This window comes from Octodon degus, unplaced genomic scaffold (assembly GCF_000260255.1).
Source record: "Octodon degus isolate 3935 unplaced genomic scaffold, OctDeg1.0 scaffold00072, whole genome shotgun sequence".
NCBI classification, from domain to species: Eukaryota; Metazoa; Chordata; class Mammalia; order Rodentia; family Octodontidae; genus Octodon; species Octodon degus.
In genome coordinates, this window is record NW_004524648.1 from 617,271 (window position 1) to 640,893 (window position 23,623).

Genomic DNA, 23,623 nt, shown 5'->3' on the forward strand with positions numbered 1-23,623 from the left:
GCTTTTTAGACAAGTGTTCTGCCACTGAGCTAAACCATCTTTTTTTTTTTTTTTTTTTTTGAAAGACCCATTCTATAGGGCACACACCCAACTAGGCCAAGCTGACTCAGTTCGTTTCTTACCGTTCCCAGATTCCCCATCAGTCATGCTGTTAAATGGGGACTGCTCAGAGAGCCTGAAGAAGGAGGAGGGAGTGGCCGATCTACCGAAGGAAAATGGACTGGATGAGGGTGAGCCAGGAGATGAGACCACTGGACAGGAAGTCATTGTCATTCAGGACACAGGCTTTTCTGTGAAGATCCTGGCCCCAGGGATTGAGCCATTCTCCCTACAGGTAAGTTGGAGAAAGAGATGCTGGGAACTAGGGCCTGTGCCTATGCTTGCTAGGTTAGACCAGGCAGGAAGCTAAGCCCTGTACTTGCTTGTCCTGGCAAGGAGCTGAGAGTCCTGGGCTTTACCCAGCATCTCATTTAGGTTTAGGTCATGGGCCAGTGCTAGATAGAGGACAGCTACCAGCAAGGACTGCCAGCCCTGACAGGGGAGAGAAATTGTGGCTGGCTGGCTGGCGTTGGTCCCAGCCTCTTGCTCTGTGCCCTCAGTTAAGTCGTCTCTGACTGAGCCATGATCTTACCCTATGCCAGAGGGGTGAGTGATATTGGGTGGCCTCGAGGTTAGGGCCAATGCAGAAGACTTGCAGGCTGATAACTCATTAAGGAGCCAGGTAAGGCTATGTTCTCTACCCCCAAGCTCAGGCCCTAGCAAAAGCCACTTGTCCCGGGGGCCTTACTGTTGGGAGAAAGCAAGAATGTTTGTTCCCCCTGTATTACCTGCAGCTTGCTCAGATTGCTGCTAGTGTATAGGAATAGTTTCGGTCTGGGGCAGTAGAGTCAGGCTCTGTCCTGCATAAATGGATGTCGATGGAAATGATATATACTAACAGGGCTTGGAATTTAAAAGCCAAAAAAAGCAGGAAACTGAGTATTTTAGGTCTGTATTCTAAGGGATCCAGGTATTTGGGCTTTGAGAGAGGGTGATAACCTTGCTTCCTGCCATATAACCTCATAGTGGTTGGGGCCTTTTCCTTGACAGGTGTCTCCTCAGGAGATGGTACAGGAGATCCACCAGGTGCTCATGGACCGTGAAGACACATGTCACCGTACCTGCTTCTCATTGCATCTAGACGGCAACATGTTGGATCACTTTTCAGAACTGCGCAGCGTTGAAGGACTCCAGGAGGGGTCGGTGCTCCGCGTGGTGGAAGGTTAGTGGAGAAGTCAGCAGCCTGCCAGGAAGGGGCCACTGGAGGCAGACCAAATAGTACTCTACCTATAGTCACAGCTGAGCACACTGGAGGTAGCACTGGAGCACAGATCTGGTCCATAAGCTGTCGCACCTTCACCTTCCAACTACATAGTCCACAGACTAAACATCTCCATTCTAAAGGGCCAGCCAGACCAAAAGTCAGCCTTGTGAAATTCTGTGAAGGTAGATAAGCCTGTTAAGAAAGCTAAAACATTTAATATTCCTCTTGAGTGGGGACGTCAGGCCCAGAGCAGAGCCATCCACTTTGGTGTGATGAGACTGATTTGGTTGTAAAAGAAAACTTGCTGTGGCTGCTCAGAGGTTCCCAGGACCTGTGAGCTTAAGAGCAAATGTGGAAAAGGTCCATAACTCACCTGTGCCCGTAGTTGATCACAGAACCTCTCCCTGTCTCTGAAATATACTGCTGTTATAGTCCCACAAAGCAAACCTTATGGAGTGATGTGAAGCTTGGGGTCCTCAGAGTGAGGTGCTCAGCCCACCCCTCAGTGAGGGTTGTTTGAGAATAGCACTGAGGTTCTGGAGGTCCCGAAGCTCCACAAACCCTGCCCACCTGAGCATCGGGAAACAGAAAGTAGGTGGTTTTGTGGGGCATCTGGGGCTTGTGTGGGCCTCAAGAGGCACTTGCGGAAAGGTCTTTGTGAATGAGGATGCATTATTTTTTATTTTGTCTTTTTTATACAAGGTCTTGCAGTTCAGGCTGGCCTTGAGCTTATTTTGTAGTCCACATTGGTCTCAAACTCACACGATCCTCCTGCCTCAGCCTCCCGAGTGTTGGAGTTACAGGCATGTGCCACCACAGCCAGAACTTTTTTTTTTTTAAACAGTCTGGCTACATAGTTGAGACTGGCCTTGAACTTGTGGGGATCCTCCTGTCTAAGCCTCTGAAGTGCTGGGATTGTAGGTATATGCAGCCACCTCTCTTTTGCCACTTTTTTGGCATATGTTTTTAAAACCAGAGTTCCAATTTATGTTTTCATAATGGATTTTAAAATATTAATTAATTTATTTATTTTTCTGGTACTAAGCATAGAACACAGGGTTTTCAAATTGAGCTACATCCCCAGCCCTTTTTTATGTTTTATTTTGAGACAGGATCTCTTGAAGTCACTAAGTTGCCCAGGCTGGGCTCAAGCTTGTGATCTTCCTTCCTCAGCCTCCCAGAGTGCTGGGATTCGAGGTGTGTACTACCATGCCTGGCTTCATAGTGGAATTTGTAAATAAGAATTTAAAAGTTGAAAATCTAAACCACACAGACTTGCCATGTAGCTCAGTGATACAGTGCTTGTCTAGCATATACAAGGCCCAGGGTTCAATCTTCAGTACTTAACAAAAAAAAAGAGAGAAAAGCCCATGACTACATTGCCAGGTATGATGGGCATATCTGTACTCAAAGCTCCTAGGGAGGTTAAACAGGAGGACTGCAAGTTTGAGTCCACTTAGTAAGACCCCCATTTCAAAAAATAAAGGGTATGGGGGGCCGGGGAGATGACTCAGTGGAATAAGTGCTTCCCTGGCAAGTGCAAGGGCCTGAGTTCAATCCCTGGTTCCACCAAAAAAAAAAAAAAAAAAAAAAAGAAAAGGAAAAAGAAAGGGTATGTGGATATAGGTCAGTGGTAGAATGTAAGTCAGTAGTAGAGTGCTTGTCTCGCATGTAAGCCCTGGGTTTGATCGCTAGCATGGCAAAACAACACCAAAATCTACCCATAATAGTGTTTCGCAAATACTTCTCTGTGCTGGGCAGGTTGTTGGGAACGGCTGTGGTAACCCTCTGCCTCGCCCCCCTGACAGAGCCATACACAGTGCGAGAGGCCCGCATCCATGTGCGCCATGTCCGAGACCTGCTCAAGAGCTTGGATCCATCTGATGCCTTCAATGGGGTTGACTGCAACTCTTTGTCCTTCCTGAGTGTCTTCACTGATGGCGACCTGGGAGGTGCGAGAGAGTTGAGGGAGGCATTGGAGCTGGCCTGGCAGAGAGGCTGGTAAAGGGGGCAGGGCTTCTCTCAAAGGTGCAGGTCTGAGGCATTTAGACCAGGGCCACGTTGAGGCAGGGAGAAGGCTCACCCAGGTTGACTACCGGTCTCGGGTCCCTCAGACAGCGGGAAACGGAAGAAAGGCTTGGAGATGGACCCCATCGACTGTACACCGCCTGAGTACATCCTGCCAGGGAGCCGGGAGCGGCCGTTGTGTCCCCTGCAGCCCCAGAACCGTGACTGGAAGGTGGGGACTCCTGGAGGGAGCAAGGAAGGGGGTTCTTGATGGAGGTTTCCACTGGGAGGCCCTGCTCCCTCATGTTGGACCCTTTCCGCAGCCCCTGCAGTGTCTGAAAGTGCTCACCATGAGTGGCTGGAATCCACCCCCTGGGAACCGCAAGATGCACGGGGACCTTATGTACCTGTTTGTGATCACAGCTGAGGACCGGCAAGTCAGCATCACCGCATCCACTCGAGGCTTCTACCTGAACCAGTGAGCCGTCTTCTGCCCCACTCCCCCTCCCCTCCTCTCCCCTTCCTTCCCTTCAAGGTTTGAGGACAGATGTTCAGGCCACCAGCTCTATGACCCTCTCTGCAGGTCCACAGCTTACCACTTCAACCCCAAGCCTGCCAGTCCCCGCTTCCTCAGCCATTCCCTCGTCGAGCTGCTCAACCAGATCAGCCCAACCTTCAAAAAAAACTTTGCTGTGCTGCAGAAGAAAAGGTAGTGCCTGTATGCTCTCCTGTCCTGGACTGTGCAGTCATGAAGCATTAGCCTGAACTTGGTGGCCCAGCCTCCATTTAGAGAAGGCAGCCATGGAAAAGTCCCTATTTGTTTCTGTCTGGTTCTTGAGGGTAGCGTCTTGGGGCTAGGAGACAGTGAAACAGTGTGAGTCCTAAGAGAGGAAGGGCCCACACCTGGGTCCTGAGCTTTGTAGGTTGCCCCATTTCCCCCTCCCCTGCCTACCACAGGGTCCAGCGTCACCCGTTCGAGAGGATCGCTACCCCGTTCCAGGTGTACAGCTGGACAGCCCCCCAAGCAGAGCATGCCATGGACTGTGTGCGCGCAGAGGATGCTTACACCTCAAGGCTGGGCTATGAGGAACACATTCCTGGACAGGTGGGGCTGCCCCCACCTTCATGTGGCCACCCCTCCTGGTGCCCAGCTGGCTCTGTGCACATCCCTGGAGGCTCCACCCACCTGTCTGTTCACTTGGGAGTGTGGGACTATTCACAGGGAGGTGAATGAAGAGACTGTCCATAATGGGTTGTAAAGCGCAGGCTAATCCTGATCCCACCTCTCTGGTTCCTCTGCAGACCCGGGACTGGAATGAGGAGCTACAAACGACAAGGGAGCTGCCCCGCAAAAACCTGCCTGAACGGCTGCTTCGGGAGAGAGCCATATTCAAGGTGCTCATGGCCTGCTGACTGAGCAGCCTCAGGCCCACCTGCCACCTGTCACCTGGTATTCCTGGGGACCAGAGGAAAGTAACCCAAGCTGGTTCTGGCCCAGCCCTGGAGGCTGGTCATGTTACCTGCGAGGTGTTCTGCCTCCAGCAGCCCACATGGGTTCCTTTTTCTGGTGTCCTGAGACTTTGAGCCCATGGGAAGGAGGGGCCTCCCTTCCACCAGGGCTGTGTCAGCGTGCAGCCAGCTTCGCTCTGCACTGAGCACAGGAGGGCCCTGCCTGGGCAGATGCTGCCCTGTTGATAATCTGCGGAGATGGCATATCTGCATAGCACTTACAGCTTATTCAGGTTCAAAAATTGTTGCTATTAGTATTATAGAAATGAGGAAAAACAGTTACTTAAAAAAAAACCCTCCTGTGGGCCAGGGATGTAGCTCAGTGGCATAAGTGCCTACCTGGCAAGTACAATGTCCTGAGTTAGATACCTGGTACCAAAAAAAAATTCCCTCCTTCGGTTTAAAACACAAAACTCTCCTGAAATCTTTCTGCTTGGAGATTGATAATGTTGAAATGAACAGCTGTAATTTCTTGGGTACTGCTGAGTTGGCCAGGAGCTGTGCCAAGTATTTCATAGAGATTAACTCCTGGAGTCTTTGGGACAACTTGTAACAGTGGGTACAGTGCATTGTGGTCAGTGTCCTTATACCTATCCCTCTTCATCTGGCATATGACTGCTGAGTTCCAGACCCGCTCTGCCCTCCTGCTTCTTGTTAATCACTAAACTGTGCTGTCTCTCTTAGTAAGTGCTTAGGTTTTCAAAATTATTTCCCTAAAGCCTGGGATATGGCTCGGTGGCACAGTGCCTTCCTGGCAAGCATGAGGTCCTGAGTTCAATTCCTGGTACCACCCGCCAAAAAAGTTCATATAAAAATTATTTTCCTACCCTTATTCAAGTGGTAGGAAACTGAAGCTAGAGTCCCTGGACTGCCAGAGTAGGCCTGGCTGTCTCCACAGTGGAGAAAAGGCTGGCCAGGGCAGGACACACGGTAAGGCTGTCCTGAGTAGTGCTGCTTACCCATCCAACCTCGGCCCCTTCCAGGTGCACAGTGATTTCACAGCAGCAGCCACTCGGGGTGCCATGGCGGTCATTGATGGCAACGTGATGGCCATCAACCCCAGTGAGGAGACCAAGATGCAGATGTTCATTTGGAACAACATCTTCTTCAGCCTGGGCTTTGATGTCCGAGACCACTATAAGGACTTTGGTGGGGATGTGGCAGCCTATGTGGCACCCACCAACGACCTGAACGGTGTGCGCACGTACAACGCCGTGGATGTGGAGGGGCTGTACACACTGGGCACGGTGGTGGTGGACTACCGTGGCTACCGGGTCACAGCTCAGTCCATCATCCCTGGCATCTTGGAGCGGGACCAGGAACAGAGTGTCATCTATGGCTCCATTGACTTTGGAAAGACAGTGGTGACACACCCCCGGTACCTGGAGCTGCTAGAGCGGACCAGCAGGCCGCTAAAGATCCTGCGGCACCGGGTGCTCAATGATCATGACGAGGAGGTGGAGCTCTGCTCCTCGGTGGAGTGCAAGGGCATCATTGGAAATGATGGCCGCCATTACATCCTTGATCTGCTGCGTACCTTCCCTCCTGACCTCAACTTCTTGCCTGTGCCAGGCGAGGAGCTGCCTGAGGAGTGTACCCGTGCTGGTTTCCCCCGTGCTCATCGGCACAAGCTTTGCTGCCTGCGCCAGGAACTGGTGGATGCTTTCGTGGAGCACAGGTGGGGCACCATGGGCCATGCCAAGTCTTCCCTGAGGCCAGGTCTGGGATGGGAAAGGCTTTGGAAAGTGAAGAAGGACTGGTTCTGACCATACTCAAGAGAGCCAGGCCTCCTGTCCTCCACCCAACTGTGACCTCAGGTTCTCAGAGCAGAATTCTGGGAACTTTTTGTCAGTTGCAGTCTAGCAAACCACCAAATCAGTGAATCAGACAGAGCTGTGCTGTTGTCCTAAGGAACACTTGGGAATCTGTTAGGGTGGTTTTGAATGTAACACCAGGGCTGGAAGGTAGTATCTTGGGTGTTGGTGCTGCCAGTGTTTAAATACTTACAAGTTAGCCATGTTGTAGGTCCAACACCATGACACTCTTAAAGGACAGTGGCATTTTCATCACTATTGAGAGTCCTGGTATAGAATCTTTTCCCACCCCAACATCTTGTCCTACTTGTCTGAAGGGAGATCTTCGCTTTTTGTATCTTGATGTTGTCTGGGGGAGTTGCTAGGCTGGCATGGACCTGTGCATTCATTGTCACACCAGGCAGGATGTGTGTCCCCATACCTACAGGGAGCCTGGCCCCAACATGCTCTACCCCTAGTAAGTCAGGTTCTGGCTCTGGTTCATGTAGCCAGCAGGAGGTTGCCAGGCCTAAAGATCTACCCAATATCCCTTTCCCATGCCTGGCTCTCTTTTGTTTACCCACTTACAGGTATCTCTTGTTCATGAAACTGGCAGCTCTGCAGCTGATACAGCAGAAGGCCAGCAAGGTGGACACCTCCACCTCACTGGAAAATGGCGGTCCTCCCTCCTCAGAGTCTAAGCCTGAAGACCCTCTGGGACCCGAGGCAGGCAGTGAGGAGGAAGGCAGTAGTGCTAGTGGGCTGGCCAAGGTGAAGGAGCTGGCAGAGACCATCGCCTCAGACGACAGCACAGGTGGGGTTGTAATGGATGTCAGGGGAACCCTAAGCCCACTCTGGCAGTTGGTTTCGCCAGGATGGCTTATCATGTGGCTGCTCAGAGAGGCAGGCAGGCTAGCTGGAGGGAGGTGAAATGAGGCTGCCTCCCACGGTGCTGTGTCTTCACAGCAGACCCCCGAAGCCGAGAGGTGATACACAACGCGTGCAAGGCTGTCGGCTCCATCAGCAACACAGCCTTCGACATTCGCTTCAATCCTGACATCTTCTCACCAGGCAAGTAGTGGACATGGTGCAAACAGGAGCCCTGCAGTGCTGGGGAGAACATCTGGCATGGGCTTTGGGCCTTTGGTGCCAGTGGGCTAGTGTGCCCATCTGAGCATGGCTCTACAAGCCTAGGTGGCATCTACTTACTACCTGCCTGCTTCATACCAGTGCTCTCTGTCCCCCAGGGGTTCGCTTCCCTGAATCCTGCCAGGATGAAGTTCGGGACCAGAAGCAGCTGCTCAAGGACGCTGCTGCCTTCTTGCTCTCCTGCCAGATCCCTGGTTTGGTGAGGATGCTACCCAAGGGCCAGGGGAAAGAGCTTTCCTGCCCCCGGGGCCTTTCAGGGGCCCTGGTGTCTCATTTGGCTCAAGCTGTAGATGCTGTGGACCCTTTACAGAGGCAGCTTTTTTAATCTCTTGTGGCCTTTCACAGGGCTGATTATGCCTTTTTAAATGGAGAACCTGACCGTAAACATCATGGGAGGCATCAGGCACAAGCTAGGCCCTGTCTTGCCACAGTTGGAAGCTAGGCATCTAAGACCCATGTTGTGGGGTCCCAGCGTGGGGGTTCCTGTCCCCCTTATCTCCACAGGCTTCATGCCTGGGACTTAGGCTGATATCCCACTCTTCCCAAAGCAGATAGCCTAGTGGCCTGGTGATAAGCTTGTCTTAGGTTACTGAGCCTACAAGGTGCAACACATGAGTGTGGGTTAAGCTGCTATACCTTTTGGTCACCTCTGTTCATGTGGTCAGAATAGAGCTTTTGCCACCTGTTGGGCAGCGAGCTCTTAGCCCATGCCCATAAGCTAACCCTGCTTCCTGTGGGACAAGTGATGGCCCCTATTTCCTGTGCTCCCATGGGATTCTGGGAACAAGTTCTTATGGCCTTCCTCTGGCTTTCTGTCTTTCTCTCTTCCTCCCTGGGGGCTAGGGTTGTAGCCCCCCATTTCCGCTTGGGGCCAGGGCAGCATGGGCTCCTTGGGAAGGTCCAGGGGTGGGCTGTGACCTGCTGTAGTCCACAGGTGAAGGACTGTGCAGAGCATGTAGTGTTGCCCGTGGATGGGGCAACGCTGGCTGAGGCAATGCGTCAGCGTGGCATCAACATGCGCTACCTGGGAAAAGTGCTAGACCTGGTGCTGCGGAGCCCAGCCCGTGAGCAGTTAGACCATGTCCACGTGAGTGCTGCAGGGGCCGAGACGGGCGGGCCTGGTAGAGGCGGCCTGGGGCCTGATCAAGACTACTCTTCAAATCCTTCCAGAAAATTGGCATTGGAGAGCTCATTACCCGCTCCGCCAAGCACATCTTCAAGACATACTTACAGGTGCACCCTCCCCACCCTAGTCTGGCCAGGGCCTCTATGAATGGTATAGGGCTTGGGGAGGTCCCAAGTGCGACTGGGATCCCTCATACTGGTCACAACCTCCTTCCCAGGGAGTGGAGCTGTCAGGGCTCTCAGCTGCCATCAGCCACTTCCTCAACTGCTTCCTGAGCTCCTACCCCAATCCTGTGGCCCACTTGCCTGCTGATGAGCTGCTATCCAAGAAGAGGAATAAGAGGAGGAAAAACCGACCTCCAGGAGCTGCAGATAACACTGCCTGGGCTGTTATGACCCCTCAGGAGCTCTGGAAGAACATCTGCCAGGAGGCCAAGAATTATTTTGACTTCAGCCTCGAGTGGTATGAGCGTAATAGGGCTATGCTAGGGGGAGTGGGCTAGACAGAAGAGGCAATGCTGCATCTAGAACTGTGGTCACCAGCAGGAGAGAGGGGAGTTGACAGCTACTGGCATGGGGGAAGCAGTGACACGAGCTCTCAGCACAGCTGACTAGAGGGGCAGGGATGGGTGCTGGGCTCTTCAGGGTCCTTGCTCCTCCCTCAGTGATTCTGTGGACCAGGCTGTGGAGACCTACGGCCTGCAAAAGATAACATTGCTGCGAGAGATCTCCCTGAAAACTGGAATCCAGGTGGGCATAAGTCATAGTATCCCTGCTGCACCCCTACTCTGTGGGCCATCTGTTGTGGCCAGGGTCCCAGGGTCATGGAAGAAGGTGATTTGGGGGAAGTCACTGGACACATAGTGGTGGGCTGAGATGAGTCAGCCTTTTGAGACTAAGGCTGAAGCTGTTTGTGGGTTTTGGCCCTATCCCCCAGATTCTGCTGAAGGAGTACAGTTTTGACAGCCGCCACAAGCCTGCATTCACCGAGGAGGACGTGCTTAACATCTTCCCTGTGGTCAAACATGTCAATCCCAAGGCCTCAGATGCTTTCCACTTCTTCCAGAGTGGGCAGGCCAAAGTCCAGCAGGGTGCGTGCCCAGGTGGGCCAGTGGGAGGCACACACCACCCTCAGCCCAGACCTGACCTTGCCGCCCGTGGGCTGCCCTGCAGGCTTCCTGAAGGAGGGCTGTGAGCTCATCAATGAGGCCCTGAACCTGTTTAACAATGTATATGGAGCTATGCACATCGAGATCTGTGCCTGCCTGCGCCTTCTGGCTCGCCTGCACTACATCATGGGGGACTACGCTGAGGTGGGTACCTGGAGCTCCCTGGGCAGGTCACAGGCTGGGGTGTCTAGGAATGGCACGTGATGGGCCTGGGACTGTATTGTCACTTCTTGCAGCAACAGGAGATGGCCATCTAGGTCTGAAGGACCTGAGCCCCTGCTGAGATAGGGGGCTGTACTCTTGGCATCCCTGTGGGGAGCAGGTGGGGTCTAGGAGGCCCATGTTCCCGTGAGTGGCCCCCAGCTCCGTCCTGCTCACTGTGAGCTGGAGCTGCCCATGTTTCAGAACAGTGAGTAAATGACAACTCAAGGCCTACACTCAGGGACATGTACAGGATCAGTTCCGAGACCTTGGGTCTACCAAGTGTGGCATGAAACCTAGTCTGTCATGAGCAAGTAGAAGCTGTGGGGGTTTTATCTGTCCTCCTGTGGACTGTCAGAGTGGGTGGGGTGCATAGCCAGGTCTCTCTCTCTCTCTCTCTCTCTCTCTCTCTCTCTCTCTCTCTCTCTCTCTCTCTCACATACACACACACACGCACACGAGCTCAGCCCAGCCCTGCTTGTGTTTAGGCTGCCTCACAACCCTTGAGGCCTTGGGGCCCTGGGGTCAGGGCTGGATGGGAGTCAGTGTGCTTTAGTCCCCTATCCAGCCTTCTATGAAGGTAGGCATTTATAAAGAGTAGCTTTACTGATCTTACTGGGGCATTGATGTCTGTAGTCACAATAGCTGGTTACGAACCCCCTCTTGGACCCTTTCTCTGTTGGCTTTGGGTTAGGGAAGACTGGAAAGCACAGCCAGAAGTGAAAAGGCTGAACAGCTGGAGCGGAGCTGTGAGGGGTTGCTTGCACTCTGGACATCCAGAAACTGACACTGCCCCTTTCCCAGGCCCTGAGTAACCAACAGAAGGCAGTGCTGATGAGCGAGCGAGTGATGGGCATTGAGCATCCCAATACCATCCAGGAATATGTGAGTTCCCAGAACAAAGTGGCCTGTTAAGGGGGGGTTGGCACTGTGGCTGCCCTGACCATGTTGCCCTACCCACAGATGCACCTGGCCTTGTACTGCTTTGCCAGCAGCCAACTGTCCACAGCCCTGAGCCTGCTATACCGCGCCCGCTACCTCATGTTGCTCGTGTTCGGGGAGGATCATCCTGAGATGGCACTGTTGGACGTGAGTGGGGGTGGGAAGTGGGGGCCAGTCTTAGTTCAGGGGAGTAGGTGCTGACCATGTCCCTGTCTGCCTGTCCCCAGAACAACATTGGGCTGGTGTTGCATGGTGTGATGGAATATGACCTGTCACTGCGTTTCCTAGAGAATGCTTTGACTGTCAGCACTAAGTACCATGGGCCCAAAGCCCTCAAGGTGGCCCTCAGGTAAGGCTGTGCTGGCAGAAACCTCCAGACTCCTTGGGACCTCTTGGTGGGGGAGAGAGGCACCTGGTGTTTTGTCTTCACCTGACTGATAAAATTTCTCTTGGTTTCTACCTCTTCACCACACCCTGACATGTATGGTCCCCTTGGAGGATTCCAGGGAGATGGAAAGCAGACCCTACTAGCCTGTGGGACCTCCCCGCCCTGTCCACTTATGTCCCTTCTTTTTTGGGTGCTGTACCTCCTGGCAGCCACCACCTTGTAGCCCGGGTCTATGAAAGCAAAGCTGAGTTCCGGTCAGCACTGCAGCATGAGAAAGAAGGCTACACCATCTATAAGACCCAGGTGGGATGCCACAGGGACTGCTGGGGGCTGTCATTAGGGGCTGAGATTTGCCCTGACACCCCCCTCAACCCTGGCTTGTACCCATGTCCCTATAGCTGGGTGAGGACCACGAGAAGACCAAGGAGAGCTCTGAGTACCTCAAGTGCCTGACCCAGCAGGCTGTAGCCCTGCAGCGCACCATGAATGAAATCTACCGCAATGGCTCCAGCGCCAACATCCCACCCCTCAAGGTATATCCTGAGCAGCATGGGTGCACAGTAGGCCCACCCTGGCCTCTGGACCTCACTCACTGGTTGGTCATCCCCAGTTCACAGCTCCCAGCATGACCAGTGTCTTGGAGCAGCTCAATGTCATCAACGGCATCCTCTTTATTCCTCTCAGGTAAGGCCTTCCTCCTCTGCTCTCCCCCAGTGGAAAGGTAGCCTTCAGATTGTTCTTAAATCACATGATACTACATTAGCCTGGCTTGGAACTGAATAGCTGAGCTGGTGGTGAAGAGGTCTACTTGACTCAGCAGAAAGCAGATAATCAAGTAAATACCTAACTTTAGTCTCTTTTTTTGTTGTATTGAGCATTAAACCCAGTGCCTTGTGCATCTGAGCAATACTCTATCACTGAGCTGTGTCCTCAACCTTGTTTTCATTTTTTTAAATCCAAAACTATAGTATAGGAGCCGGGGAGATAGCTCAGTAGAATATAGCGCTTGCCTGGCAAGCACAAGGTCCTGAGTTCAATCCCCGGTTCTGCCAAAAAAAAACCCAAAAACAAAAAAAAAACTATAGTATATCATATAGGTATACTACATAGGTTTTTGTTCATTACTCACCAGTGTAGCGTGGCAGCCTTTCATATCCAGTACATAGGAGGGAGCTGCATTTTTTTCCAGCAGCCTGTTGTCCTAGATATACCTTGTAAGTAGAGCTTGGGGATCTAGCCTGTAAGCTATGCTGCCTTAGGGAGCACTCCCTCCACCTTTTCCCCACCGCAGGGTGGGAAATGGGTTTAGTCAGACCATAGTGGTACACCCCCACCTAGGCTTCTGCACCTAACCAGCTGTAGGAGGAGCTTTGAATGGGTGTGAGGGTATATCACAGCTTTTACTTTAGCACTTAGGGACCTTTCTGCTTTGAGGAAGGAAACACTTGTTCCACACATCTCTCTAAATACAGTTCAGAGCTTGATTGTGTTCCAAAAGTAAGTATAACCAAAGCCAGCAAGATAATATGGGGCCCAGGCTACTCTGACCCCATCTTCACCCTCATCTTCCACTCAGCCAAAAAGATTTGGAGAATCTGAAGGCCGAGGTGGCACGGCGGCACCAGCTCCAGGAGGCCAGCAAAAACAGAGATAAAGCCGAGGAGCCCATGGCCACAGAGCCTGAGCCAGCAGGGGCCCCAGAGGACCTGGGCTCTCAGCCCCAGGCTGCCAAAGACCCTTCTTCCCCAAGCTTGCAGGGATAGAAAAGGAGAGACAGATGGACAGTCAGCAGCCCCATTACCCAGTGATTCAGACTCCAGGAGAAGGGGACATGTCCTGCAGATTGGGAGAGGAAAAAAGCCAGTCCCTCCTCTTCCATGTTCCACACCCACCCTACCCCAGCATCCTCTTGGGACCCTGGCCTGGCCTGTCTGCCCCCCCCCCCAATGATATTTTGCACTGGTTCAATGAATATATGATGCAGAGGCCTAATTGAAGACACGTGGATGGAGTATGTGGGCATCAGTTCCAGCTGGGGGGCAGGTGCCTCTCAGGCCCCCATCCTCCAGCATGTGTGTGAGTGTACCCACGCCTGTGTGTGTCTTGATCCTGTCCTTCCTAACTTGTACATAGCCCCCCCGTCAGTTCTGAGTGAATGACGTACAGATGGGATTTCTCAGGTCATTTGTATGTTTGACATTATGGCTGCTGCTTTTGCTGCCACTACCCCTGGGCCCAGCCTGGCTTACAGTCCAGGTCTTAAGCCAAAAAAAAAAAAAAAAAAACAATGGGGGACTTTCCTGTGTCCTGGGAGAGGGAGCCAGAGCTCTGTGGTAAAGCTGGAAGGCTGTGGGGTGCACTTTAATTCTGTGGCAAGATGAAAGCTGCAGTGGCTTCACTAATCATGATTGGGCCTAGCCTGGTTGTAGCTTCAGTGAGGGGGAAGGGCATGGTGGCAGTGGACTCCAAGATACCCAGTTGCCCAGCTCTGTCTGCCTTTGGGCCCAGCAGAAGGCACTGCCACAAGCTATGCCTTGCCTCTTGACTCCCTGCATCCACTGTGGGGATCGCCTTGGGGGCCACAGTCTGAATGTATCCTCCTCCCCATTTTAACCTGAGCTGCCTAACGCACAGTGGGGGTGGGGTGGGTTAAGGGCTGGGGAAACGGGGCTGAATCATGGATCCTGGAAGAAAATAACCAGGTACAGAAAGAAGTGAATGTCACCTCTATGGAGCCTAGCTCCCTGCCTGGTCTTTGCCGTACAAGCACCTTCTAAAGAGAGTAGCCCTAGGGGTGGTGGGGCACCTACCTGCCCGGCTGCTCTCCCTGCCTGCCTGTATTGCTTTTCTGTGCCTCCTACCCAGGAACCCTGACTAGGAGGGGAAGAAGATCCACTACCCTGTGAGCCTGAGGAAGCCTCTGCCTGGGGTTTTCCAGAGAGCTGCTTGTGGGTAGGGTCTGTCCAGTCACCTTGTTTCAAAGGGAGTGGGCGTGAGCTAGCAAGAGGCATCCCCACAGCTGATCAAGAACTTTTTCTTGTTTTTAAACCATCACGTCTTCATTTCACATTGGAATAAAGTGAGTTTTTGAAACCTGCTGCTCCAGCTTACCTGCGTATTCTGTAACTTATTTGTGAAGACTGCTATCCGAATGTTACCCTATATAAATGACAATATAAATTAGGTCAAATTCAGGGTTATATGTATGTCTCTGAATTTGGAGGGATGGATACCCAGGCACTCCGTCGGGTCTTACACATGGGCTTGTCTTCACAGGTGTGTGTGGGGGGGCGGGGGGGGGACTGGAGTGAAGACTGTGGGAATCGGTGCTACGAAGGGGGCCAGGCCCCAGGGCTGCTGCTGTTAGATCACTGAACACTTGAGCTGGCTAGGTACTGCCCTTGGCCCTGTACTTGCAGCAAGATGATTTTGCAGCACTCCCCAGAAGGCTCAGGGATAGAATGGAGCAGTGAGGTTCTCTTACTGTTCAGCATTTAGAGCCAGCTGGTGGAGAGCTAACAAAATGTGGGCAGGCTGTGCATGGTGGTACATAATCCCAGCATGAGGGAGGCTGAGGCAGGAGGATCGTTGCAAGTTCAAGACCAGCCTGGGCTACAAAGTGAGCTCAAGGCCATCCTGAACCACATAGCAAGACCTTGCCTCAAAAAGACCAAAAGGAAATGAGGGCAAGCGGAGCCCAACTAGGTGGGCATAAGCACCATATCTATGACATGGGGAAGAGTGTGTGGAAAGCCCAAGGAGAGGGAAGTTAAGTTTTATGTTCAGCCATCCCTCTCCAGGACACTGGATGCTTTGGATGGTTCTGGGCATGGAATCCAGGATGGCTCAGCATTGCATCCCCACCCCCACCCCCCATTTTGAAGCTTGGGAGAGTCCTGTGGTGGTGGTGGTGGGGAATCCTGCCTCATCCCTAATGACTGCTAGTTTTCCAAAACTAGCATTGGGAAAGATCTCTGATGCTGGTTTTGACAGCTAAGGATTGCTACTACTTTAAGGACTTAACCTTAAGCCTCTTGCATATTCCCCAAGTTTCCTGAACCATTTCAGGGTTGTGCTGTAAATGTGTTGTCCTCTGGCCCTCATCTAGTGAACCTGTCACATGTTTCAGAATACTAATGGGAATGGGAGCATCAAGTAAAGCTGAGAATGCCTTGTATTTAACTGCCATTGTGCCTAGTGGCCACCTGAGAGGCCTATTTTTCCTGGTTCCCTTAGGCAAAACAGCAACTCAAATGACAAGTTCATCTGTGAATGAATGTGAGACTTCAGGTAGAAAACCAACCCTTTATCCTTAAGTTGAATTTCCACTTTGGGGGGTTGAGGTACTGGGGGTCAAATTCAGGGCCTCATGCTTGCCAGACAGGCTCCGCACCAAGCTAAATCCCTGGCCCTCAGCTGTTTAATAAAAGTAGCGGTATCCAGAACCTTTAGGGTGACTGGGCAACTGCTAGGTTCTGGCTATTTGGATGGGCAACTAACATCTCATGGAAGTGACTTTGAGCCACACTTTAACTCTTACCTTCATTTTTCTGTTTTTTCTTACATATATACTACTTTCAGTAATTCAAAAAGCATTTTAGGGTTGGGAGTGCAGCTCAGTGGTAGAGCACTTACCTAGCATGCCAGAAGCCTTGAGTTGTATCCCTAGCACCAAAGGGGAGATGACTTGCCTGTTAAACTGTGTCCACCCCATCTCAAAGTGTATATATGTAGTCGAAGTCTCCTTAGTTCAGGCTGGCTTTGAACCCACTATATAGCCCAGGTTAGCCTCAAACTTGTACCAGTTCTGCCTCGGCCTGATTGCTGGTGTTAACAGGTATGCCACCACACCCAGCAAAACTGTTATTAATGGTAAGTCTGAATTTTATGTATCCCGTGGCTGCGAATGAGGTATTCTGATGCGGTCTGAGGAACTACCAAATCAAGTCAGTGTGGTATAAAGTGCTATGAACTGTAGAGTGAAATTGGTTTGAAATAGGTATCAGATACAGATGCAGAACATCCAGGACACAGCTGTCCCAAGGATGGTCCCTTTATACAGAACAATTACAGGTTCCTCCTAATAAGCAAATTTGGAAAAATTCTGTATTTATCCATTCCCAGCTCCCCAAAGTGGGTGAGTAATGGTACAAGGTGGTGACTCAGAGGTTCAGGGATGATATGAGGCCTTTCCTCCATTGTCAAAATGGCCCAAAAACTCTTTAAAAGATGTTAGGGTATCCTCCCACACCTCACTAGCTAATAAGGTGTATTACACAAGCAAACTGGGTAAAAGGAAAAAGCAAGCGTAGTTCAAGTCCCAGCTTACCTCTTAATTGGCACAGTATGCTTGGCACATGGCCCTACCTCCTATTCCCGATCATGAAATGCACTGATCCAGCAGAGGATGTATGTGTGAAAGTAAACACTGGTACCTAAGAGGGACTCAAAAGTGCCCTTAGAATATTCAAAACAGCAAGAGAAGGTGGAAAGAGACCTGGGTTCAAATCCCAGTCATGGGGCAACTTCTCAAATTTCTTTGGTGAAAAGCTAAATCACAGAGGAGGGGTTCTCAAATATTTGAGCCCTCACATTTGGAAATTAAGAGATTAGAGGATTACATCTAGAGGTCCTAAAACTTTCACTCTGGAATGTCCCCCACACTTAACAGGGATAGAGCCACAACGCCTAGGATACAAAACTTGGTTTCATTTTCCTGTCTCTCACCCTCGGACAGGCATGAGCATGAATCCTGGAGGGATGGCATGTGAAGCACTACAGGTTTTGAATACTTAACAGCAAAATAGCCCAAAAAGAAAATGGGAGAATACAAAAATGAGAGCTGCAAAATTCAAGCTAATTTCAGGCAAGCTGCTTTGTTGCTCAGCTCAGCTTCTCTTGGGGGAAGCTACTAATGGGAGGCAGAACAGCTAGATTCTAAGAAAAGAGCCACTATATTAACATCCATTCTTTTATACATGAAAAAAGCTAGAAATTTCATGGGCACCCTGAGATACAGACACCAGCTAAGCAGTAGCCTGGGGATATTACCTTGGTTCAGCTCAACCAAACATCTTTTCAACTCACTGGGGCAAGAGGGCCAGATGAGCTCGTTCAGTAACAAGGTAGGGCTCTTAGTCTACCAGACAGTCTCTGCAGTATTCTCATCATTCCTGGATTCAGCTCTCCAACAACAGCAGGGGTCACCGTCAGAAAGTTATAAGTGGAAGAGGTCTGTAACTTAGTGCAAACCCTGAAGGCAGACTGGAGGACAGAAAACCAGTGAAGCTGCTGCTGGCTGGTTTAAAGCACCTTCCACAAAGGACCTGCTACCAACTTGTCTTTCACTGTGACAGCTGTTGAATTCACCCCCATTTCCTATTCATTTAATCTATGTAAGAAGACAAAAAAAAAAAAAAAAAAAATCACATCTAGTTTTATAGGCATTTAATAGTTTACCAATTGGTACAATAAGATTTTTTTAATATGCAGAAAACATGAATAAATTTTGTTTTACACAGTCTGAGAGCAACAAATCTTACTGTAAAACACAAGAGCAATATTATATACATTCCTTTACTGATTTTTTAAAATTGTGTCAATATTTTCAGATAACTCTTACAATCTGGGGAACTGTCCTCTCCAATTACCATCTCTGCAATGTTCAAACAAAAATCAATGCTTGCCTTCATGTCAGTGTCAGGATCAACTTCTAACTCGAAGATTTTATTTCTAACATCTTCAGAGTGAACTCTAGGGATGCCTGAAGGATAGGCAGAACAAGAAAGCAGCTACTTACATGATATAGTGGAAAGATCAGATCAAAAGGCCAGTTCAGTTCAGTTGTGATCTGTAAATCTGGCTTGCCCCCGACCCCACTGGGGGGAAAAAAAAACTTTTTCCACAGATTTTTGTACATGTTGCTTCTCTACCAGGAGATTTTTCTTCATATTGTCTAGATTAACACATTGGACTTATGTACAGCTGAACAGAAAGAATAACCATTTCAAGTGCCTTTTCTTTCAACAATTTCAACTTCAGTGGCTTAAGGATTATCAAGCCACCACTGTCCACAAAATACCCTTTATTTTAGATAGTTTTTCTTTAAATAATAATAATAATAATAAAAAAAAAACTATTTGATGAGTGATATTACCTGAAAAGTTCACACAGAAACAAAAAGGCAAACAGGAGAGCAGGGCACTGACAGGAGACTGGGCTTGGTGACTCTAGAGCCAAAGCTTCCAAAGGACTACAGTGCACGCTCCACAGCCCAGGACACTTGCTAATACTAGTGATTTTGGGTAGTGCATTGGGCACACCATTGGTCACACCACACAGACAAAATACGATCGTCTCTTTAAGTCTCCTAAAGTGCAAGATGCCATAGCAAAAGCAACTATTCTCCAAATGATGTCTATGCCAGTTTCTGAGGCTGGCACTCTCAGGAGTGCAGCTAGGACTTCTTGGGCATGTAATATTAAGGTGGCACTGGAATGTCTGTTTTCACACACACAAAAAGTCAATAACCATCTGAGGATGCAATTCTACCAGCATTTTATTTCTTAGTAAAAATGGCCAATTAGAGAAAGCAGCAGTGAACCTTTAAACCAATTAATATAAATACTCTACTTGTAATCCAAACCAGTAGCCTTATCATCATCCTTATCCCAGGCAAGGCACAGGGTTAGACAGCAGACAGAGAAAACAACACAGAGTAAGAAAGGGCATGAAAGGGCATCAACAGGGCAGTGTCAAACAACAGTGCAAGAAATCTTTTCAAATTTGATTCCAGATTATGGATGGATCACTCTTTCCCATCCCCTTTCATTATTCAAACAGGGCTCATTACATTTGGATCCAGTTGTGGACCATCCCTGAGATTCAATGTTCGCTGCTTAAGTGGAGGATGTCTGGTAACTAAGCAGCAGTAGGCTGTGGCAATTTCTCAAAGATAACTTTGTTTACAGAATAATTATTTCTCCTTCTTTGATGACAGTCAGTGTATGCTGCAGGGGAACAAACCCAACGAACGGTAGGCTGGTTTCCTCTACACTGGTACCATTTTTCTTTGTTTATATCTGAGTGATTTCTAGATGTTGTGGCTTACCCTTAATGTTGCTACATGCTAAAAATGAATTAAAATACATTTATACATGTACAAACAAATGTTAAGATGCACCATTTCTATGTATTTGTATTTCTTGAAATAGGAAAGGAAATAGCAGCAAACAAGAACAAAGGTATTCTCCATAACTTCTGTAGAAAAATCCAGTCAGAACAGCTAGGGGTAAAAGACTTCTCAATATAAGCAAGATTGTGAGGCAATATTGTCCTGAAAATTAACCTACTATATTTAAGGAATTAGCTTAAGATATAATTTTAGTCCTCAAAAATAGCCATTAGTTTCAAAACACTCCTTTCCAGAAACATCTCTCAGGAATTATTAAAAACAAGTAAACTAACAAAAGGACACAAGCTAGACATTAAGCAGTTCTAATTAATATATGGCCTATTCTCTGTGTATCTACAGGACATAAACTCTTACCCTTTGTTTTTTTCATAAACCAAATTTCCATTAAATACTAAAAGGGACGTTAAAAAAATCATGTATTACATAAATGAATAAAATGTAATTCAGGAAAAAAACCTGTTAAATTGTCGCTGTTATTTCATTATTTAACTTTTTAAATGACTTTCTTTTTAAAAAATTCATTAATTAAGCAATGGGATTCTTTATTATTAACACTCAACAACTAAATAGCGTTCCAAAAGTCATGGATAAAAATTCTCTTAAGCCTACTTTTAGTTACTTTGGATCAAAATATACAATATATCAGGGATGTGTAAAATGCTGAATGGTCATATTGGAGAGTTGGGGACAAAGGAAGTAATCTTCCTTTAGCTGGGAAAAGTCCCCACAGAGTCAGACCTAGTTTTCAGAAGCATCAGGAGCAAAAAGAGTTTGTTCTAAAGCATGGTTGTGGCATTCCACAGCAAGATTTATTCTACTTGTGCATGTTAGCACTTCTTCAAAACCTAAGACCCAAGGACATGGAGGATGTATGTGTGCCATATACAGAGTTATCAGTTTATAGATAGGCGCATATACTTATAAACATTTACATATAAACAAAAGGTGAAACCAGTACATTTTTATGCACGCTCTATTAAACCCTGTCATTTTTTTAAACATGTATGTGAAACAGTTCAAATTTTTATCAGATTGATGTTGAAAAACAAAAATTCTCTATTTCTTGCACTCCTTTAAAGTGGGCAAACATAATCTTTTTAGTATTTGTCATTATGTAATGCACATTGCACATCCCTAGAAAACATTAAAAATAGTGATTTGTACCATGACAGTCAATGGGAAGATTAAATTCTACTTGGAAGTCACATCACTATACAGTCTAACAGGATGGAGAATACAACTAGAAGTATGTATAGTGTGGAAAATAGAAGCTTAGAGTATGACAGTGTTTTCAACCTGTTTACAAAGCATTGAAACCCAAATGAAATGATTTGCTATCAGCTGCTGAGATTTTTCTTATTTGAAATTTACAATCATTTTCTTACATAAATATACCATTAGCCTTTGCTTTACAGGCTGCCAAAACAAACATATCCTATTGATTTGGCAAATGGGTCATGACAAAAATTCCAAGGTATAGTCCCCATTAATTACATAGATGGTTCAGAAGATTCTGAATTGTAGCCGTATTGTCTAATATCCTTAAAGATTTATTAAGCACACTTAAGTGATGTTACATAGATACACATTTCAGAAAAAAGCCCTAAAAACCACCACTTTCCCAGGAATGAGGCCATCAAGTCAGGCACCAACAGATAGCAGGGAAAAAAAAAAAAAAAAAAAAAAGAATTAATGATCCAACATAAAGTGACACTGTCAACTATTCAGTTTAGTGCCCTAGTTCAAATTATTCAACTTCTGCCCTTATAGGCCTGGTGTGACCAATGCCAGCCCAGGTTTTTAAACCCTATGGTACTTCTAGACAACGTATGTAAATTTACAGTATACAATTTGGATTCACCATGCATGAATACTTTGTGTGTAACATTTAATAAGCTCAATCTACATCCAGAATAATTTACATGAAAGGACAATATTTATTTAAACAGAGCTCAATGGGGTAACCATGGTATCATCAGAGTGCATCCAGAGAAAAGGAAGGAGGGGCCGAATGAGACTCACTCAGCGGCACTCCCACACCTTCACTGTTTGATCTACGCTGCCAGTAACCACGTAGGGGGCAGTCTTGTGGAAATCTGTAAGAGAAGGAGAAAGTTCATTTCTTAATGCAGATTAAGTCAGGTGTAATTTTAACTGAGCTACAAATGAGCAAATCCAAATGCTAAGATTATCGATGTTTTTCTATACACACACATCTATGCACCAAGAAAGTACAAAGCTTACCACTGAGTTGGAGAAGCTGATAATAAGTAAATCCTGAGTCAACACCTCAATGAAAATACCTAGTACATGGGGGCTTGAATCACTAGACAGTCTTAGTGTACCTAATTACTGAACACTAGCTGTTCCATCCAGTCTTAGTATTAATACTTATCTTCCTGTCTAATCCTTAAAATATTCCTGTGACGCAGACATTACTACCATTTTATACTAAGGCTTTCTTACTTTCTTTTTGGTACTGGGGGTCAAACTTAGGACCTTGTGCTTGTCAGGCAGGTACTTATACCACTGAGCTATCTCCCTGGCTACTGAAGCTTTATCTCATCACCATCAGGTCCATTACACTTTACTGTATCCACTATTTTAAATTTTAGATTCAAGTCCAGATGATACTGAAGATGTTTATTAAGTCTGGTACAATTTCTGAGTTCCTAATATATGGTAGGATACGTGCCAGAGGAAAAAGTTAAGATTTCTTTTGAGAAATTTACAAACTATCAGGGGAGTAAACTCATCTTTTAGAAAGGTAAGCATCACCTTCACAATTCTACTTTTCAAAACCAGTATTGTATGATGGAGAAAGTAATTTTTTTTAAATAAGGTTAATGATGGAAAGAAGAATTTAAAGTAATTGGCAGAAATCCACAATGTTTTTATACTGCCATTTCCACTATTCCCTGGTCATTTCTACTACTGTGATCATTTCTTACTTAGGAAACTTCACAAGGGTACCTAAACCTCATCTCACACTCCAAATCTAACAGTTGAGAAACCTCATATATGGCATACATACCCAAGGAGGTAACAAAGTGTTCATGCGCATTGAGGGTCTTCATGCATCGCTTGTTCTTATAATCCCATACACGTAAGGTCTTGTCATCAGCACAACTCAAAATAAACTTCCCCCCAGAATGGAACAGAACTCCACGTACCCAGTTATCATGACCCACCTTAAAGACAAAATGTTATGTGACTTAGTGAGTTCATAAATTGTTCAAAATCTATTAAATAATGTTACTACATGGGGACCATGTATACCAGTATTCTTTAAATGCAAGGAACTCCTGCTAAGTATTTTCATCACAAAAACGCTATTTTCAAAAGAGCAAGTCAACAAAAATCTTCCAAGTGAAAATACTGGAAATAGGCCTAGTGTGGTGATCCATGCCTATAATCCTAGTACTCTGGAAGGCTAAAAGAGGAAGGTTTGAGTTCAGCTAGGCCAAGGTAGTGACTTAGCAGGACCCTGTCTCAGAATAAAAAAAGGCTGGAGATGTAGGTCAGTGCAAAGCTCTGGGTTCAACTTCTGGTACTTTTTTGAAAAAGAAAAGGAAAAAAAAAAAAAAAAAGAAGGGCAGCGACCTAGCGCGGCGGTCTCCGGCCGGGCTCTGGAGCGCGAGGTTGCCGGTTCGCGCCCCCGTCCCGACTCTTTAAGGGGCTGGGGAGTTAGCTCAGTAGAATAAGCGCTTGCCTGGTAAGCGCAAGGGCCTGAGTTCAATCCCCGGTTCTGCAAAAACAAAAACAAAAACAAAAAAGAAACGAACTTTTATATATATATATTTTTTTTTATTTATTTGAGAGAGAGAGAGAGAGAGAGAGAGA

General features: G+C 47.8%; 2 protein-coding genes across 9 annotated transcripts in view; one reads left to right on the forward strand and one right to left on the reverse strand.

Annotated features, from left to right (window-relative positions):
* The window catches only part of Cluh (clustered mitochondria homolog), a 22,330-nt gene extending 7,637 nt beyond the window's left edge, over positions 1-14,693 (forward strand). For 2 of the 3 annotated variants that reach the window (XM_004635325.3, XM_023719836.1), the window contains exons 2-26: positions 132-334; positions 1,090-1,261; positions 3,112-3,255; positions 3,418-3,542; positions 3,634-3,788; positions 3,894-4,019; positions 4,268-4,415; positions 4,613-4,705; positions 5,803-6,497; positions 7,203-7,426; positions 7,579-7,683; positions 7,860-7,960; positions 8,696-8,848; positions 8,932-8,994; positions 9,105-9,349; positions 9,552-9,636; positions 9,824-9,977; positions 10,060-10,199; positions 11,061-11,141; positions 11,220-11,345; positions 11,426-11,547; positions 11,796-11,889; positions 11,985-12,119; positions 12,197-12,270; positions 13,163-14,693. In XM_004635325.3, the coding sequence (XP_004635382.1) occupies positions 132-334; positions 1,090-1,261; positions 3,112-3,255; positions 3,418-3,542; positions 3,634-3,788; positions 3,894-4,019; positions 4,268-4,415; positions 4,613-4,705; positions 5,803-6,497; positions 7,203-7,426; positions 7,579-7,683; positions 7,860-7,960; positions 8,696-8,848; positions 8,932-8,994; positions 9,105-9,349; positions 9,552-9,636; positions 9,824-9,977; positions 10,060-10,199; positions 11,061-11,141; positions 11,220-11,345; positions 11,426-11,547; positions 11,796-11,889; positions 11,985-12,119; positions 12,197-12,270; positions 13,163-13,349 (3,950 nt within the window). In that variant the 3' untranslated portion in view covers positions 13,350-14,693. The remainder of the gene's footprint in view (positions 1-131; positions 335-1,089; positions 1,262-3,111; positions 3,256-3,417; positions 3,543-3,633; positions 3,789-3,893; positions 4,020-4,267; positions 4,416-4,612; positions 4,706-5,802; positions 6,498-7,202; positions 7,427-7,578; positions 7,684-7,859; positions 7,961-8,695; positions 8,849-8,931; positions 8,995-9,104; positions 9,350-9,551; positions 9,637-9,823; positions 9,978-10,059; positions 10,200-11,060; positions 11,142-11,219; positions 11,346-11,425; positions 11,548-11,795; positions 11,890-11,984; positions 12,120-12,196; positions 12,271-13,162) is intronic. The other variant, XM_004635327.3, reaches the window with a different exon arrangement.
* Positions 14,694-18,018: 3,325 nt separating this feature from the next.
* The window catches only part of Pafah1b1 (platelet activating factor acetylhydrolase 1b regulatory subunit 1), an 83,718-nt gene continuing 78,113 nt past the window's right edge, over positions 18,019-23,623 (reverse strand). For all 6 annotated transcript variants that reach the window (XM_004635329.2, XM_023719889.1, XM_023719888.1 and 3 more), the window contains 2 exons: positions 22,815-22,971; positions 18,019-21,876 (listed from right to left, as the gene is read on the reverse strand). In XM_004635329.2, the coding sequence (XP_004635386.1) occupies positions 21,803-21,876; positions 22,815-22,971 (231 nt within the window). In that variant the 3' untranslated portion in view covers positions 18,019-21,802. The remainder of the gene's footprint in view (positions 21,877-22,814; positions 22,972-23,623) is intronic.